Consider the following 20,985-nt stretch of genomic DNA (forward strand, 5'->3'; position numbering starts at 1 on the left):
ATTATTAGCTAAGATTTTATGATATTCTAATTGGTATAACATAAACAAAAAGTGGTTTAATAAAATTTCGAATGCAAGACACTAAAACCGTGTGTCATGCACACTAAAGGGCGATAGGGTTCAAAAACATGAAAAAAAAAGGAGTCTTCAGCCCAACTGTTGGCATATAATTTTTTATACTTAAATTTTTTATTTTTTTTATATTTGGAAGATATCTGTACAAAAATTGACCAATTAATTTAGTTTTTCTCTTCCTCACTTTTACCTAATTCATGGTTTACTTAGTCCTTCAAAGTAATGAGAGATGAATAAGTACCTTTTTCTTAACCCTTTTGCAATGAGCTCAGTATAAATTACCGAGTCCCTATAGACATTTGCAATCGTTAAGTATTTATGCTATAACTTTTAATACAGTATGTGTATCTTCACAAAATTTGGAAGACTTTTGCAAAACATTACAAGTCTTTTGTATACAAAAAATCAGGTTTTTTAATGAAGAATTTTTTGCTAAAGATTTGTTTGTGAATGTATTGGGTCTATTTCATTACTATTCTCAGTGCAAAGTGAATTTCATGTTGAGATTAAAAATACTATTTTTCATCCTAAAAATCTCAAATTTCATTTGCATAATTTTTAAAAACCTCCTAAATACTTTTCAAACGTTTTTTTTTCGTTTTTTAATGAAACTATAGTTTATCTGTTATTTAATTCTATACAAGGTTGGTCAATTTGACCGATCTTGTAACCACAAAAAAAAGTCGAAATAAATCTAAATTACCCTTTTTTTCTTTATCAAATGACTTCAAATTGTAACATGAAACTGCATTTGTATGCCCTAAGTAGCTTTATACTCATAACAATATACAATGATTTATACTAAATTTTACTATTTTATTTTCCTTTGAACCATGCCTAACTACTATTCACACCATAATAAGTTGTAAGTCACTTGGGTAACGTGGGGCTTGTGTTACGCTATCAAATTACATTATTCACGAGCTACTTGCATGCATGCTTTGTGAAAATGTTTTATTATATTATTATTATTATCATTTATTTTACCTAATCTAACCTAAAGAGATTCCTATTTTTACATTTTAGATACTTTTATAATAATAAACAAAGAATACTTGTAATAAACAAGAAATAAAATACTTACCTGGCTCTTTTTTTTCTGTCGATGACACTTAACCCTACTTTTTTGTACTAATGGTAGTAGTGCACTATATAATTTTTATTTGATAAAATAATGCACCAAAGAACATAGAATAATAACACATAAAAAGCAGACAATTTCTCATAACTATCACAATTTTTCTGGCTTTCAAACTATGTGACAAGAGCCGTTACAAATTCATCCACGCTAGTCGATATCTTGTGGGAACAATGCTTGTACTAACAAAGAAATTGATTATTCTCTGTTCAAAATACAATGTGACATGATATGTCATTTGATAGATGTAAACATTAGTTTTCTGTGGCTATACATAATATAGTATTAAACCTAAGAGAGAACTATTAACAAATCTTGAAAGAGATGATGTGAGAGGTGGGTATGGCAAGAAGGGTCTGATTTGCTATTTGATGTCTCTGTAACCAAACAAGATTGAAGGCTATAAAAATTATGCTTTGTCTGAGTGAGTGATAGTGAGTAACTTGCATTAAATGTTGTGCTTATTGGAGGGGTAGTGAATAAATTACAGAAGAGGGGATGCCTAGAGAAAAAAAATTCACATTTCTCACGCTAGGGGAAATTCAGAATTTTTTTTAGTTTTTGCCTTATAAAATCAAGAACTTAAAACTTGTATACTATTAAAATTTGTATTATTACCTGTGATTTTATGCTGAAAATCTACTAGACATGCCAGCCCTTCTGGAAATCAATTAAACAAATGCATTATACATATTAAACTTTTATTGAAGAATAAAATGTATTTAGATGAGCCATACTGCGACTAGTAACTTCGTTACTAACTTTTGGCAAATCCATTTCATCCACATAATTCTGCAGGATATAGAGATGAGCAAGATGATTCATGTGAGACTGTGACATGGTGAGGCGCAAGGAACTTTTCAGCTTCCTTAGGGAAGAAAATGATCTTTCCGCAGTACATATAGTTGCTGAAGCCACTCTGTAGATTTTGAACACGGTGAAAACTGTTGGACAAACCATCCATAAGCACAGGATTTTCGTGCATTGCTTCACAAAAATAATGTACAAATCTTTGATGAATCTTGGTAATGACACTGTGCACTTGTACAATTTTATATTTCACTACGTTTTTTTTGTTTTACGGCACCAGCTCATCTTCACAAATGTTGTACATTTCATCAATATCAGTTGCAGATTGCTTGCTTATACATTTCTTGATCACTGTTAGCTTATGCAAGTCAGTATTAGGATATCTCGCAGAAACTGATTCAACAGCAACTGCAAACACTGATTGATATTTACTTTCAGCTCAAATAAATAACCATTAAACTGTCAAAGCTATATTATGCAAATATTATGAATTGAATGCATACAGATGGTATTATTCTGCCAGCTTTTTGTTGATTACTTTATATGATTATGTGGTATAAAAATATAAATGCAGATGATCCAAAACATTTGTCAATAATTATGATTTACCCTTCATTCTCTGTAAAATCTGTTTAAATTGTACAAAATATATTTAGAGAGCAAGAAACAAATATTATTCTTGAGTCTTCTATAAATACACGTGGACATATGTAATTATCTGAATGTTTAGTGAAATATAAGCTATGTTTAAAAGATCATTTTCTTATTTGAAATTAAAGCTGTGTCTGTTTAAAGAAATATTATTCAAATCGAAATAATCAAATGAATCAAATAATAAACCTGGAAACATTTTTTTAAAGAAATATCAATAGTTGTACATTGTCTTTGGCGGTAAATAATATTAAGTTTGCACATTAAGGGTTAATGATCAGACTAATCGTAAGCCAATCAAGAGAAGTTTTTATACAAACATCTGAGTTACTCAGAAAAAACAAAAATTTACAATTTTCTAGATTACCTAGATGCAGATAAATTAGATTTCCAGTAATAAAACACTGTTTAAAATTATCTACATTGGCGTGTAGGCAATTTTTTCATCCTCCACTTGTGAAGAAATTTTGGGGTTAAACCCCACTGAGTCCCCAGGTTTAGAAAAATTTCGGCAGCTATGTTTTTGATGGTCATGAGAAAAGCAATTTTAAGTTATAGACTTGTAGGATTTTATTATTCTTGAGGTGTGCAAACTCTATAATACTTTTATTGAATTAAGATTACTTACAATGAGACCAGAGACTTGTCAACCCTAGGCCTAACAAGTTGGTGAATTCACATGAAGTAATAACTGCAAAAAAAATGTTTAGTTTCCTTTGGCACTGTCACCAGAATAAAATGCTTTCCATTCAACTTTTGCAGATCTATAATTACTGTTCATAACCAGTTTTAATTTCTGGCACATAAGGTGCTGCAGATAATTATAGATACTGAGTATATATACTGAGTTGCATTGTCTCCTTATTGCTAATTGTCACACACTAAGTATTAGTAGGGAGGTAAATTGATTGTCAGAAAGATGTAAGAAATCCTAGAATATTTTAGATGGATAATGATTGGTTAGGAGACCTTGGGAAGTTCACAAATTTTAAAAAGTGGGGTAAAGTTTTTGTGATTTGTTGGAGACTGAAAAGTATCTATAACCATGCAGAAACTAAGGTATTATAAAAATAGGTAATTCTTTTTTAAATTTTAGTCATCAAAGGATTAAAAAAATTTTCATTTTGTTCAGTAATAATTGATGAGGTATTTAGGTTATCAGCCAGTTTGATTAATTGGCACATCCCTAATTGATATAAGCTATTGTGAAATATGTAGTTTGTATGTGTGTGTATATATATTAGAGCTTTCAGGCAGTAAAGCTTTTATGATCATCAACTTACCTCTTTAACAAGATTTTCATTTGAAAATTAGATCTTTACTGTGTTTCTTTCAAGATTTTAGTAAAAGTCTGTTACCTTTTTCAAAGTGGTTTACACATAAGTATCTGTCTTCAGATCTTTGTAGATGCCAGCATGTTGGAATCCCTGTTGAACTTAGTGATCATAAAAAGAGGTCATACAACAATGTTCAATTCAATCAAGAAGTATGAGTAGCTGAAGGAATACTAAGAAAAATGTGCAGTGTGTCATAGGTGGCATGAATATGTTTAAAACAATTTTTACAGTGCTAGTGAAAGTCCTAATGGAATGGCTCTGAGCAAAAGTAGCCTTGTGTTGGGAATAATTTTCATTAGACCCTAAACAAAATTTAGGTAGTTTCATAGCATTTTTCAAAGCAAGAGATTGAACCCTGAATCTGAGCAAAGTTTAATATGAAAAAATGGATTAGCAATTTTTTTTTTTCAAGGTTGCTACCAAAACATGGCAATGTCTGAGAAGTCATATCATGATTTTAGGGTTAAATGCTTATTTATCATAAAAATTACATTTGAAATTTGTTTATTTGGTACAGAATGTAATGGATTTATTTTATATTTTAGTACAGCAATTTTATTTCTTTACTAGTATGTTTTTATAAGGGTATTTTGTTTTATGGTACATGTGTAAGAGTGGTATGTTTACTAAGTTGGACCAGTTATTTGAGAAAGATAATGTTTTTTTTTAACAGGAAAAGAGAGGGTCATACGATATCCATGTATGTGGAGCTCATGTAATGGAAACCTTTCCAGCTGAAGAAAAGAGAAGCACTATTCTTTTCTCTGATTTTTGTCAAGGGAAAGAACGGTGGGAAATATGTCGGTACTTCTTAGCAACATTACAGTTGGTATGTATCCAACCTTGAGAAAAAATTATATATTAATTATTCACCATCCAAAAACACATATCTAGTAATCAAATCACGAGCTTTCAGTCATCAATAAAGTATTTTAGTTTGCTCATATCAGGTTTTTATAGGGCCGGATTCTTTACAGTAGGTGTCTGTGACTTGCTGACGATAAATTTCAACAATAAATGGACAGCATGCAATCCACTTGTTTTAAAATAATATATTCAAAATTAATCAAACATATGAACAAAACTTTGTTACTCTATTGGTTATCACAGTTGTATCCAGAGCTTTAAATAATTATTTTTTGTCAAAGTCCACACAAGCAGGTTCAATTACTTTAGAACACCCTTTGACAAGACAAATTATTTCTTCTCTCCTCTGTTATCACAATACAATCGGTGATAAATTCACTAACATAACCAGTGGGTTGCCACAATTGTATTCAAAACTTTAGATAATTCTCTTTTATGTCTAAAGTCCACACAGGCTGGTTCAATTTACTGTAGAATCCAATTGACAAAACAAATTATTCTTCTTTTTCTCTGTTATTATAATACAAGCTGTGATACTTTTACTTTAGAAATCTCCTGTTACGACTAAACTGACAATCACGCTTAACTTTCTCTCTGTATCTGCACATATTTATAACATCCGACAGAAAAACCTAGAAATATCTAGTCCTCTAATAACAACAATATTACATACAACGAGAAAAACCTAGAAGTTTCGATTAAGATGATGTCAACAGTATTACAAAAGTTTAGTACAACAATTAAACTACATACACAATGTACGACTTGTACAGAGTTACGTAACGAAAATTGTCATAACTATTATTTTAAATAATTAACTTTTAATGCTCTTGATATGAAACTTGTCATTAAATATTAAATTACTAAATAAACTAAATAATAACTCTTAAAATGAACAGTCTTGTATATCCAACAATAAGTCCCTCATCAAGAAAAATATTTACAATATTTTTTTATACTATATTCAAAGACTGTTATCCAGTTCATACACAAAGTCTCCTCATTTGGTTGGCACTAACATTTGCAGTTCTCTTGTTGGCCTCTCATTGCATAGGGCATCTGGTAGGACTTCACTTGGACAGGATCCTTGTCTTCATCTTGATCTTGTGTTGCATGAAGTCTATTTTGCCTGGTTCATTTGTGTACTGGCACTTTCTTTTGCTTGGGTCTAGCAGTTCTTCATGTTTTATAACAAAGTCACTGTCTTCTGGTTCTGTACCTATGACAGCTGCACCTGCCATGTCCGTCTGTTTCTCTATAACTACACCTGTTAGGCGTTCTTTGCTCTCGAAGTATCTCCAACAGATTGGTGTGGTAAATCTTGGTCTTCCCATCCCCTTTCACTTTATAGTCCATTCTGTTGACCACTTCCTGCACCTTAAAAGGTCCTTTCCACTGCAGGGGGAGTTTGTAAGTGTCTGTAGCTAGCAGAACCAAGACCTTCTATCCAACTTTGAAATGTCGATCCTTGGCCCTTTTGTCATAGAAGTGATTCTGACTGCCTTTAATGTATTTAGCTTCCCCAGTAGAATTGCTTTGATAGATATGATGCAGTACTCCTTTCTAGTCCTCTAATCTGTCTTGTGCTTGACTTTCTTCTGGGCACCGTCCTAAAGTTTATGCTGTGAAGGGTCTTTCTTCTGTAGTTTCTTCAATTCTCATAGACCTACGTTCAGGATGTCATTTTCGAGACTTGAAGGGGCTTAATATCTGGATTTGTCTTTTTTTGAGCTTTTGTGGTGACTGCAGATGCCTCATCAGTCTCCTTCATACACATGGCTTCATCAAAGTCCATACAAATAAGTTCAGTTACTTTAAAACACCCTTTGACAAGACAAATTATTTTCCTTATCTCTGTTAAACTGTGAAACTTACTTTAAAATATCACTCATTACAGCTAAGCTAACAATCACACAATCTAACTTCCACTTTTTCTGACTTAACTTTTGTTGGTTATCACACTTCTTTCCAGAGCTTCAAATAACTGTCTCTTTCATCAAAGTCCACACAAACAAGTTCAATTACTTTAGAACACCCTTTGACAAAACATTGTTTCCTCTCTCTTCTGTTTTCACAATAAAATCAGTGATAAATTCACTTGCGTTACCTCGTTGGTTACCACAGTTGTATCAAGAGCTTTAGATAATTTTCTTTTATCTCAAAAGACCACATAGGCTGGTTCAATTACTTTAGAACCAAAATGACAAAACAAATTATTCTTCTCTAACACTGTTATTACAATACAATCTATGATACTTTCACTTCAGAAATCTCCCGTTACAGCTAATCTGACAATTATGCAGTCTAACATCACTTTTTTTCACTTTTACTAATTAACTTAACTTGCTTTCTGTATCTGCACATATGTATAACACATAACAGAAAAATCTAGAAATATTTAGCCTTCTAGTAACAACAGTGTTACACATAACAAGAAAAACCTAGATGTTTCAAGTAAGATGACATCAACAGTATTACAAACCCTAGTACAATAGTTTAACTACATACACAATGTACGACCCATACGGAGTTATGTAATGAAATTTGTCATAACTATCGCTTTTAAAATAATTAACTTTTAACACTTGTTATGAAAACTAAATATCAACTCCTAAACTGAACAGTCATGTATATTCAAGAGTTCAGTGATCAGTTTTCAAGTAATAGACTTGTTTTATACTTTTAAATGGTTGTTTAATATTACAATTATGTGATGTTTTGCTTTTCATTAGTAACTCTTAAAAAAGTATGCTGTTGAGAGTAAATAATTAAAAATAATTGTGGAATCTAGTTATTTGTAAGTAATCTAAAGCAAATATTATACACTTTACTAATTGGAAGTAAATTCTTTCTTGGTGTTTTAGGCCAATAACTATAATGTGGAAATATCTACAGCTGGAGTTCTAGAAAAGGGAATAGATACTATGGCTTTAACACTTTTGTCAAGGAAGCAACATTATGAAGAACTCAGGGATTTCAGGGCTCCATCTGTTAATTCTCAGGGTTGTAGTAGGTAGTTTTGACCACTGTATGAACTGTTGGATATTAAAGTGTATGTAATTTCGGCCATTTCCTTTGATAATAATAATTAGTTTAAACTAGTGCTGTATATTGACCTGTCAGTAACGTACATACCTAATTTTGTTATCATTCCACCTGTGTCTTATTAACTGTATGATCTAAACCATGTTTAATCTAAACAGTTTTTATATTTGGAGTGGGAAGGGGGATTTTATTTTTTTTCCACAAAAATAATTTGTAGTAATTGTTGTTTTTGTCAACAAATTGTTTCAAAAATAGTAGTACAACAAAAAACAGAATGCAATAACAGAATTTTTCTGAAAATTTATCTGTAAAATTGGAAATTAAAGATAGATTTTGAGTCTCAATTAAGTATAAAAAAGGGGTTTTCAAAAATGGAATTGTTAGGTTTGTAAGTAATATCCATTCCTATTGGCACATTCATAAAGAGAATATAATATTTAGCATTTTGTAACTTAACTGAATAATAATTTTATTTTTATACTGGTAGTATCACTTGGACATTGAAAGCACTGTCATATACAAAAAACTGTACCACAAGACCTTTATCAATGTTTTATGGAATTGTTACTGTAGGTATGAAATAGTCTTTTTAAAAATTGTATGAGGAACTTTATATATAGTTTTTTAACTGAAATTTGTCTCACATTTAAACTTAGTATGGGTATATACTTTGTTTAGAAAGTTTGTATGTTTATATAAATTTATATCATCACTGGTAATTACATAATAGACTTGTTTATATAAGTTTATATCATCACTGGTAATTACATAATAGACATGTTTATATAGATTTATAGCATCACTGGTAATTACGTAATAGACATGTTTATATAAATTTATATCATCACTGGTAATTACGTAATAGACATGTTTATATAAGTTTATATCATCACTGGTAATTACGTAATAGACACGTTTATATAAGTTTATATCATCACTGGTAATTACATAATAGACATGTTTATATAAGTTTATATCATCACTGGTAATTACATAATAGACATGTTTATATAAGTTTATATCATCACTGGTAATTACGTAATAGACGGTTTCATAACTTTATAGCATCACTGGTAATTACGTAATAGACATTTTAATAAGTTTATAGCACCACTGGTAATTACATAATAGACATGTTTATGTAAGTTTACATCATCACTGGTAATTACATAATAGACATGTTTATATAAGTTTATATCATCACTGGTAATTACATAAAGTATGAAAAACAAGGACATATTTTTGCAATAGCTATGAAGTGTAACTTTTAAGAATTTGTATAATCTTAAAACTGAGGCTAAAGAGAATTTAGTACTGTTTTAAAAAAATTAAACTTAATACAAACTTTTTGTATGGATTTGTAAATAAAAACATCATTTGACAAAACTACCTTGCTCTTAAGTTTTGTTGTGTGTGTGTATATAATTACTGGTATTTTTTAATATTATTTTGATGTAACATTATGAGATGTAAGGTGTCTGTATATTTAACTTGTAGGTTTCAACAGTTTCATTGTAACATACTACAATGTTGCCATGGAGGTTATGTTAAAGATTTTGTTACTGTATTATTTTTGTCATCTTTTTTTTCTTATGTTTTATTATAGGCATGCAGCATGCACAGTTAACTTGATTTCTTTTGGAACCATGGCACGCACAAATGTTTAATATCAAATGTCCAGTAGTTTAGTTTGTACTCGTGAGGGATCAATACAGTGCTGTGAAAAATAAGTCTTCATTCTTATTTGTTGTTGTTTTTTTTTTGGATACTGTAGAAACATGGTTATCTGGAACACCATATTATCTCACCATATGAAGTTTATTTTTAAAAGAAAACAAATTTTCCAGTTTTTAAGTGGATTTTGTTACACTGATACACTTAAATTGTACGTATATTCTCTCCATTGTTTGTAAAATAAAAATTATGTTTCTTCTTTTGATAATGTTGTATTAAAATATCTTGATTAGAAATCTTGGAGTTCATAGTTGGTTTGATATTGTAACTTTTCTTAAACCACCAGCATTTTTGACAAATATATATTGTACAGTGGAGGAGTCTATAAGGAGATCAGTTTTCTGTTTGTGAAGAACATTTTTATAGATTGTATCAAAAAATAAGTTAATAGATAATACTAATACCATTGATATTATAAGCTAATGGACCTATGTATATAAACAGAGATCCATGTTCAATTGATTTCATACTTCTGATAAAATAAAGTGCTTACATTGTTTTAAATTCATGTGTCAGACCCATTCTGATGTCAAGAAGGACAATATTCTCAATTTTATGTGAAATATTCTCAACTTACAGGAGTTATAAAATTAGCAATTGCTTTTAAACTTTTTTTAAGGTGCTTTCTAAGTAAGTGGCTAAATACGTTTGTTTATTATTTGCATACATTAAAAGGGGGACAAATTATCTGTGTGTTCTAATAGATAATTTTCCTTATGTTGGAACTAATGTCATTAGGAAGATAATACTTGAAATATTTTTATTATGAATTATAATTAGGTCACATGATTAATAAATTTCATTGTTTCAATTTATTCAGTATCAAACTTCATTTATATTAAAATGTAAAGTGTTTAACAACCTCATGATTATGCAGTATGGTTCAAAGGTACGTTAATATTTGTATCTCTGATATTTAAAATATTGAAGTATTGACTAGACTTTTCACAAAACTATTTTAGATATTTTGCTTCCCTACCCTTATCTGTACAGTTTTATAGCATCTTTAACATATCACTCACCCCATTATCATGTAGCACATGTCACTCGCTCATCTTCTGTTACATGTTATTATATATAAAATATCAGTCAACTCATCTTCTGTAACATATTATCTGTAATATGTCATTCATTTTAGTATCATCTGGCATACATCACTTTGTGAATCATCTGTTAAAATGTGACACATCTCATTAGTGTTGTATGGTTCACAAGTTAAATTGTCTCTGATGTTATTAACAATATAAACAAATAATTATTATGAGTTATCATTACAATTTTTACTTTTGGCATTACATTCTTAACCAAATTTTAGGATTATATGGCCTAACAAGTTTACAAGTTATGTAGGACCTCCACACAACAATCGCTTAAACTTACCAAGAAATGTCAAGTCTGCATAGAATTTATTAGTGTAATGTATATGTTAACAATAAAATTACTGGTTTCAGCTAGCAGATGATAGAAGCGTATATCAATGAAAAATTGTTGTTTTGTGCACCTTCACGTGAGAGTGTGAACGCTACAGACAAACAAACAAAAATATTTTGAAATTTATATATAGATGCTCTCACTTTCAGCCATGGTGGCATTATAATAGGATTGTTAATTCCATTATTCATTGGTAAAGAGTGACCGAGGTGCTGGTGGTGGGTGGTATTGACTAATTGATTTCGCTTTAGTCTATCATTTTAGGATTAGGGATGGCTAGTGCAGATAGACCTGCAGTAGTAGCTTTGTGCGAAGTTCATCAAACAACTCGTTAATTTCCTTGTCGTATAGTGTATTTTACTCACACAAGATTATTTCTGCAGTTCTATATTCTCCATGATAATCTCCATTTACATCATATCCTTCAGTAACTTTCTTGTAATCTTGTGTATGACATCCACATATCAACTTTCAGCATAAGTTATATCCATTTCATATTACTCTGTTATTATTCGAGTTATATTGAATTGTGGACATACCATTTTTTGCTTCTCAAATATTATCTTTACTTTTTTACACTAGCTTGTGATGTCAGTAACCTAAGCAGCTCATGGTTCTTCTCTTTCTGTTTGGTTTTAGGACACTGCTCATATCTTTGAATATGTCATGCATATCAAGATATCATTAACACTTTTAATTGGTATATTTCAATTTGTACGAAAGATAGGTAATCCTGGACCCTTCTGTAGAAAGTTTTGTTTTACCCCACACTCATGAACTAATAAATGAAATAATTAAAGAAACAAACTTAGATATTTTTTTGAATTTGAACAAAGTTGTGGATTACCATACTTGCTATTTTGAAGATTTACTAATTAAGTTTTTAAATTTTAATTGCTATTTATCCTTGATCTGGATTATGTGTCTGCCACCTCTACTGTATTCTTATACTGAGTATAGATATTCTACTGAAATTGCAAATCTTAGAACTGTACACTTTGTATTTCAACCAGTTTATAATCAGATCAGTAATCTGGGTGTCTATTTTTTATTTTTACTTCCAATATGTAGACATAATTTTTTTACTTTGTGAGGTTTTTGACAGTATTGTATCAATAATATTTTATAATAATGAATTTTTTTGTGTTGTTAAATGTAAAAAATTGTTAGCATTCATTTGTATGTTGAATTATTTTTGACACATATTATAAAGAACATATTTTGTTCTACTATGAAAATATTTATCTAATTTTTAAAAATACTTTTCAGAATTTCTTATGTACATTTTTTCATATGAAAGTATGTAAAATTCTGACATGCAATTAGGAGAAGAATTACCATAAAATATGTTAATTATTTTAATGTTTGATAAATGCTTAAGATAAAAACTATTTACTTTGTAAAGGTATTCTTGGTTTGATAGATAATGTAGTTACTCGTGGGTAGTACAAAAGCTGGTTCTGTACTGCATTAATATTTTTTCTGTATTATTAACTTCTACACTGACTAAAGTTAACATCCTCAAAAGGAAAGACATACATGGACTTCTGCCTTGGTTTAATTGTGAAACAGTTTACATGCGGCCTTACACAGCATGTTAATTAGGGCACTCAACTTGAAATTTGCAGGTCATATGTTTAAAACCCATCATCAAACATGCCTGCATTTTCAGCTGTGTGGGCATTATAATGTGACTATAAATCCCACTATTTGGTTACAGTAGCCCAAGAGTTGTTGGTGTTGACTAGCTGCCTTCTCTCTAGTATGGATATTCCTTGAAAAGATCTATACAAAATTCAACAAAGAAAGAAATAGTTTGCCTGTTGGATGCAATGCTTAAAGTCATTTTGAAAGAAATATAACTACTAGGGGTTGTTTGGAGGACCAATGTCAAGAAAAGCAGGACCATAAGTGTATGATATGTATATACACATCACTTTGTTGACTGAAAAAAAGGAACCAAACATTTGTAGAAATGTTGAATCCCCTGGATACTATCACCAGCCAATTCCTGTGATATTGTGGGAATGTTAACTGTGTGATGGTCAAGGCATTACTGGAGATAATCTGTTTATGCATCAATAATTTGGTGATAATGAAGGGAAGTTATTGACTCTTCTGATGGTGAAAGAAAACTTCGACTACTTCCTTAAGTGTTTCAGACATGTAACTCTCTAGAATGAATGTTCTCAAGGATATGCAGTGCAACTTTTGATACTGAGTCTGGACAATCCAGTGTTAGAAATTTATTTACTAATACATGGTCATAGCTATGTTGTGCTAACATTCAATCTGATAAAGAAACAAGCTGTATAGTGGATTAAGTTCAAAAACAAAGGATTCACAATAACTCAAAAATGCAGTTGCTACTGCAGGTGAGCAGTACTGCCTACATAGGATGATGTATCTCACTATGACAACTGCAGATTGTAAGGATACCCTCGTTTATTGAGTTTTTTCAAGAAAGATTATAGTTGCATCATTTAGACATTAGAGCTATATACACGCTAACATAGGCTGTTTTAGTGGCAAATATATTTGAAGTGGTGACTTGAAGGTTGCTGCAGGAGAGAAAGAAGTTTGCAGTGGCTCCACCTCAGCTAGAATGATATTTAGGAGGCTTCTGCATCTTGAAATGCTCAAGCCAAAGCTTCCCCTACTACAAGCACCTCCCAATGTAATGTTTTGGTACAGCTACATTGGATGCCAGTGAGGGATCAAGGATTCTGAGTACCCCCATGAAAGTTGTTCTAAAGTAACAGCAGACACTTCCCCACAGATGGCATTCTGGATAAGGGGGAAAACTAATCCAGAACTGTTATTTTGATGGAACTACACTTACAGCAGCCATGGCATGCCTACATCTCTCCTATATCTGTTGTGGAGTTGAGTGGAACTGCATGCTCCTTCTATCTTGCTGAAGAACATGCAGTCAGCATAATTTGAAATGCCCAACCAGTGGCCATTGATCGAGAGAGTGCAGTAGCCAACTTGTGTCTAATGTATAATAGTTAGCCCAGCTTGCTCAGGGTTAAGTGGTATGTGGTAGTAAAGGTATATAGGAGCTGGGTCAAGTTTCTGATTATTACAGGAACTACCAGAAAGCTGGTAGATTTTGCTGGATGTGTACATTCTGAGGGAAGCCATCATTTTGGCCTGCTGATACACGTTCCATTCTGGTAAATGGTGACAAGCTAGATGAAATGAAACTGTGAGTAATAGCTTGTGCTCCATTAAAGAATAATATGGTGTACAAGACATTTTCATTGGTGGTAGTGAAAAGTGTTTGGTTCTTGGAACTAAAAATATTTGTGAACTTTTTGGCTTTTCTCTGGTAAAATATAACTAGTTGGCTTGCACTAAGAAATAACATTATGTTAGGGATGCTGCACTAACACTTTTCAATACTTTGTATTTGATCCAAGCTCTGCATTTAGCAGCCAGCCAGACAGTTGTACAAGACTTGCAAAGAGTAGCCATGCTGCTTTGCAGTTGTCATCACTGGGCAACATCCAAGCAGAAGTGTGGCAATATATTTGTCAAGCTTGGGTCCTATCCAAAACCTGTGGACTGGAACCAAATTATTCAACCTCCTAGTTATCTTGTTTTTTCATTAAACTTGGTTAGAAATTCCGGTGTTACCTGATTTAATATAATAACTATGGAATACCAACTTATATTCCAGGGCTTGGTGGGGGTATCCAAGATTTTGGGGCAAACTCAGATCTAACAGCAGTTGTCAAATGCCTGATTGATGGAGAAGGATTTTCTATTGGTAAATACCTTTATCATTCAGACATTTGCTGAATTTATAACATAACATAATGTTCTGGGACAACATGGGACCTATTGGTCTATCTCAGCTGTTCCATCCTCTGAACTAAATTAAAATAATCTTAAATTTTTAAATCTTAAAGCAAGCCCTTATTATGAAGCCAACAAAAAAAAATAGGAGAGGCAGCGACACCTCCAAAGAGTGTTTTGAGTCGAGGATCTGGTTAGCCATATTTATGGTCACCTTTGATGGGCTCACAAAATACCAAAATTAGAAACATTCCCAATGCTAAAACATGAGAAACCATCATCTACAAAGCTAAAGAAATAACCACTTCCACCAAATCATCACCATTGGGACAACCAATGCTAGAAATTCCTCTTCATGATTGGTGCATCTGTATACGAAGCAAATCAGCAACACCACTTCCCAGAACTCTTCATAGCTGCACCTTCACCTCTTCCCATCCATTAGAGATTATGATAAACAATCCTTCTGGAAAAAAAAAAACATTTCAGTGCTCAAGCTGCTAAATTAAACAACTCCTCAGCCATGTGTCAAAAATAACTAGACAAGTGAAGGGGCCAAAACTATTCTAGAATGAGCTAAGCCCACAAAGAGTTTGCTAAAACCAAACAGTACCCAGCAAGGACAAAGTAAATCATCAAAAGAACAACAATGACTAATAATAAATCCACAATCACCCTGGAAAATCTGCTGTCTGAAATGAAATAACATCAAGTAGCAGGTGAGGAAACCAAAACTGTTTGTTCATTTAGTACATACATTTGTTACAAATCATACACATTTGTCAACATTTTGTACAGGTATTTGGTTTATCTTGTAACATCTAACATTTTTTATCTTAAAACTATATAGATGGTTTACTTGTGTCTTTGTACACAGTGTAAATGGTGCTTCACTGATGCATTTTTGTATAAAGTGACTAAAAATGTGTGTATGCATGTATGAAAGGAAAAAAAGCATTGGAAAGAATTATGGAAACAGTGAGGGAAAAGGGTATAAAAAGCAAACATTATGGGAATATACCCACCAGAGTATAGTCATGTCTTGATACTTGATAACTTACACAGTCATTAGTTGTCACCCGACCAATCAGAAAATGCCACACCAGCAGAAAGCCTGTAAAAGCACAGGCATTCATACTATGCCCAATAGTGGTGGTGGTAGTAGTAATGTAAATCCAGTCATGACTCCCAAGATTGAAATACCACATGATAAATGTGTAGACATCAGTGTTTTGGCTGGTGATGAATTCTACATGTTAAAAATTGTGGCAAGTCTCCATGTTTCAGGAGGAATTATATGCAAGATTCTAAATTGAGTAAGTCAAGTAAGATTCAAACACCAGATCAAATCGTTCTCTACTTCCACCACTGAATTTATTACTTACATTCATATGACAGGACTGATCATTCTCTGCCCCTACCCCTGAATTTATTCAGTTGTTGTTTGAAGAACCAGGGCTCATCGTTTTCTACCTCCACCACTGAATTTATTACTTACATTCGTATAGCAGGACTGATCATTCTCTGCCTCTACCCCTGAATTTATTCAGTTGTTGTTTGAAGAACCAGGGCCCATCGTTTTCTACCTTCACCATTGAATTTATTCCTTTAGTTTTTAAGTTCATGCACCAGACCAAATTGTTCTCTACTTCCACCCCTGAATTTATTCAGTTGTTGTTTGAAGAACCAGGGCCTATCGTTTTCTACCTCCACCACTGAATTTATTCCTTTAGTTAAATTCATGCACCAGATCAAATCGTTCTCTATTTCCACCACTGAATTTATTACTTACATTCGTATAGCAGGACTGATCATTCTCTACTTCCACCACTGAATTTATTCCTTTAGTTAAATTCATGCACCAGACCAAATCATTCTCTGCCTCTACCCCTGAATTTATTCAGTTGTTGTTTGAAGAACCAGGGCCCATCGTTTTCTACCTCCACCACTGAATTTATTCCTTTAGTTAAATTCATGCACCAGACCAAATCATTCTCTGCCTCTACCCCTGAATTTATTCAGTTGTTGTTTGAAGAACCAGGGCCCATCGTTTTCTACCTCCACCACTGAATTTATTCCTTTAGTTAAATTCATGCACCAGACCAAATCATTCTCTACTTCCACCACTGAATTTGTTTATTACTTGGATTTGTACACCCAGGCTATCTTTTTCTATAAATTCAGTGAAATAATGTGATCAAAATATCTGAATGACCATCTTCGTACAAATAGTGAAATATTATTATTTACAAAATGCTGTAACATAAAATTTTATTGTATTGTGTGCTGCATAAGTATGATCTCACTGAATTAAGTCAAACAAACAATTATTTTAAGTTGTACCATTTATCAGTTATGAGAAATAATTTGAGCCTAATAACGAAAAGATTGGATGACCATGTGGTAAGAACATTAAAACCTGTTGGTTTAATAACTTTTTACAAATGCTTAGAGATGATGAATCCTGAAGATCTGAAGAGTTAGATAAGCATCACCATTGTAGAAGATCTAATTTTGTAAGAGTACCATGAAGAAAGGGCAGATTTACAGGGAAAGGAAGCAATCCAAAATTAAATACATTTTAATAAAAAACAAAGAGAAATTGCCCACATTCACTGTAACTTCTCAGTCAACACTTGAGAAGAATTTCCATGTGCATCCCCATGTTTTTTCCACCCACATTCTGATTAGCCAAGCTTTTCAAGTGGTATTTACTATGCAAGTAATTTCTGTGTTCAAAACTTAAATTTCTACTCTTCGCCTGTCTTTGTATGATCAATCATGTTGAATACACACTTGCATTTTCTGCCCAAATGTTTGCAGATTTGTCTGTGAATCATATCACATATGATCCAGTAGCTAGCTTTGTACTGTATTTACCAGTTCATAAATTAAGAAATGTATAAAATATGATGTACATATCCAAATCAGAATGAGTTATAATCATTTAGTAGTCTTAAGTTTTTCCTGTGAGAGAGTTTCTAGGTAATGGGGTCATCTCTTCACCATGTTGTTAGGTTTAATGTTTCACACTGTCGGTATAAGACTGCATAAACTTTTTAGTTCAGTTCTTTAAACATTTGAAGAGATGGCATTTCCTAAAAAATTTGGGTTCTCAATTATTATCACTAGTTTAGAATGAAAGTTAGACAACATATCTCTTTGATTTTATTCTTTTACAAATGTTGAAAAATAAAGTAGATCAGTATTATAAGGTTCTGGATGATCATCTAGAGTGGTCTAACAAGACATAAAACTTTTGATCCTTTTAAAATTCTAAGGAGTGATATAAATACTTAAGGTATAGGAAAATCAATGTTTCTAGAGAAAGTGACTACATTTTAACTATGTGAACTAAAAAGTAAATCATTTCAGGAAACTTTGGGTATTTTAATTTTCTAGATTCTAGGACAGTATATTTTAGAATCTCTTAACTTTCAACCAGTACAAGGTTTTTAAGTACATTGATATTACTTCCATTTTGTAAGTTTATTGAGTGTACATTGGGGACCTGCTATAATGCAGTCCACAGGATCCATATCGTGAGACCATGTTGTAGGTGAAACTGCATTATAACGATGTCCTTTCAAAAGTGCCAAGCCAATTTTATTGACTAAGTCCCCTTAATTAGTCATGAGACTGCCTTCTCATTGGCTGTTTCTAAATCCAACTAGGTGTTTTATTATTAAGATAACAATGGAAGTGTAATGGAAAATCCAGCAGTTAATACAGAATAGTTTTTTGACTATTAAATATCACATTTATTTAAATTCATATTTTCAAATAATATGTGACCTGAAATGAGAAAGTTTGACAATAAAGCTTCATTATATTAAATTGTTCATTGGGTGGAAATGAGTATTATCTGGCAGAAGTTTGTCATTTGTGGATCATTTATACTTCAACAATATTCAACACATCATGAAAAAAGACTGGAAGTATGTTCTGAAAGGATAAATTTAAATGAAAATTTTAGGGTCTGAGAAAAACCCGCATTATACTGTGTTTTGTGCTGTAGCGAACCACGTTATAGCCGGGCCCCATTGTGCTGTGTGTTACTGTGGTAGGTTTAACTATTTTATTGTGAATGTTAGTTTTTGAGGAATACATTTTTAAGAATTTGTTCTTGTAAGTAGCATGGAAACTTAAACATCTGTTACGATCAAGTATCCCGTGATTGTAGCTTCTATGGTGGATGCCAGTCTAACTTACTGCTACTGTCACATCGGTATTGCTGGTCTGCATCTCTTATTGTGAGTCTATGTATGCAGTTATCAGAGGGTGGTGTGGAGAGAGTAAGTATTAAGGACAATTGTTTGTGATTTGTTAAGCTGTACAAATGGTATGACTTCCTGGATACGTAAAAAACCAACAAGCAAATTAGTTAATTAAATTTCACAATAATAGTAATAGTTTAGCCTATAAAGGTGATCAGCGGTTAGCTCGGAAGTAATTTCGAACTTATATGCTGAACAATGAGTACATGGTATCACTTCCTGGATACATAAAAAACCAACAAGCAAATTAGTTAATTAAATTTCACAATAATAGAATTAGTTTAGCCTATAAAGGTGATCAGCGGTTAGCTTGGAAGTAATTTCGAACTTATATGCTGAACAATGAGTACATGGAAAGAGCTAACAGAGTTTCAGAGGAGAAGGATAGTTGGATGTCATTTGGGGGAAATGTCTGTACGTGCTATTGCTCAAAAGTAAACATTCCCAGGTTGACAGTTGGCAATGTGCTGAAGAAATGGAAGCCCACAGGTAACAATGAGCCCAAGAAATGACCAGGTAGACGTAAAATACTGACTGACAGGAGCTGACGAGCCTTGTGAAGGCTGGTTACCTCATCTCGCCATCAGACCCTAGAGAATCTGTTTGGAAATGCGAGCAGCCACAGGCAATCCTATAAGTGTTTCCATGAGAAGTCGAGAGCTGCATGCCATGAATTTTCACGAAAGAGCTACAGCCCACAAGCCATTGATAACAAAAACATATGCACACCGTGGATTGGCATGGGGCAAGGCACACCAAACCTGGACTATGGATTAATGGAAATTGGTCCTGTGGAGCGAAAAGTCATGCTACATACTTTTCCAGTCTGATGGACGTGTTGGGTATGGAGGATGCCTGGAGAACACTTATTACCCAAGCGTGTTGTCCCAACAGTGAAGTTTGGAGGTGGCAGTATTATGATCTGGGGGTGCTACTCGTGTATAGACTAGGTCCACTGGTCACAGTGCATGGATCCATGAATGCTGAGTCCTACATTGATGTTTTGAACAATTCTGTGAGTCCTACACTGTGGCAATTTTATGGTACTGGTCATTACACCTTCCAACATGATAACGCTCCATGTCACAAAGCAAGGATTGTGAACACGTGGTTTGAAGAGAATAACATTGGAACATTGCAGTGCCCAGCATAAAGCTCTAACCTCAACCTGATAGAACATCTTTGGGATGAAATGGAACACAGAATTAAGGCAAGGCCAAGACGGCCCTCTTCAGTAGTAGAGCTTACTAATTCTTCAAAGGAGGAGTAGAGAACAATACCACCAGTTTTCCACCAGAAATTTGTAGACAGTCTTCCACAATGCATTGAAGCAGTCATTAAGGCAAAAGGCGGGCCAACACGCTATTAATTACTTGGAATAAAGGCATTTTTATTCATAACTACCCATGTCCCATGACTTTTGGTAGGATAGAGTACATTAAGAGAAAAGTCAAACCAGTTTAGAATTACTTATCCTCACATGTAATAACTCAAAAGACAACCTACGAGGCTCGCTCAACAAATTATTCCACATGTCAGCGACAAAACATTAAGGCAGTATTAGTATAGTTCAAGACTCTGTACATACTGCAACTGGACTAGGAAATTTTATGAATAAAGACATTCTATTAAAAAGTATGGATAAGTTTTGCCACTTTTGTACTAGTTCAATTTTAGTTTTATTCTCCAACTAAGAAGCCTCAGGTGTGAATTAAGTATGTTCTTCATCCGTGGTGTTCTTTTTATCAGATCAATCGGCATTCTTCAAATTGATTTTTCATTTATCAATTGTTTTCCAGTACATTGTCTTTATCAA

The 20,985-nt window shown here is 32.6% G+C and overlaps 1 protein-coding gene across 1 annotated transcript in view; it reads left to right on the top strand.

Moving 5' to 3' along the window:
- The window catches only part of LOC106472018 (condensin-2 complex subunit H2-like), a 33,081-nt gene extending 24,932 nt beyond the window's left edge, over positions 1 to 8,149 (top strand). Inside the window, exons 9-10 of the mRNA XM_022401426.1 lie at positions 4,685 to 4,840; positions 7,743 to 8,149. Of these exons, the coding sequence (XP_022257134.1) occupies positions 4,685 to 4,840; positions 7,743 to 7,895 (309 nt within the window). The 3' untranslated portion in view covers positions 7,896 to 8,149. The remainder of the gene's footprint in view (positions 1 to 4,684; positions 4,841 to 7,742) is intronic.
- The last annotated feature ends 12,836 nt before the right edge of the window (positions 8,150 to 20,985 follow it).

Source organism: Limulus polyphemus, unplaced genomic scaffold (genome assembly GCF_000517525.1).
Source record: "Limulus polyphemus unplaced genomic scaffold, Limulus_polyphemus-2.1.2 Scaffold116, whole genome shotgun sequence".
Lineage (NCBI taxonomy): Eukaryota > Metazoa > Arthropoda > Merostomata > Xiphosura > Limulidae > Limulus > Limulus polyphemus.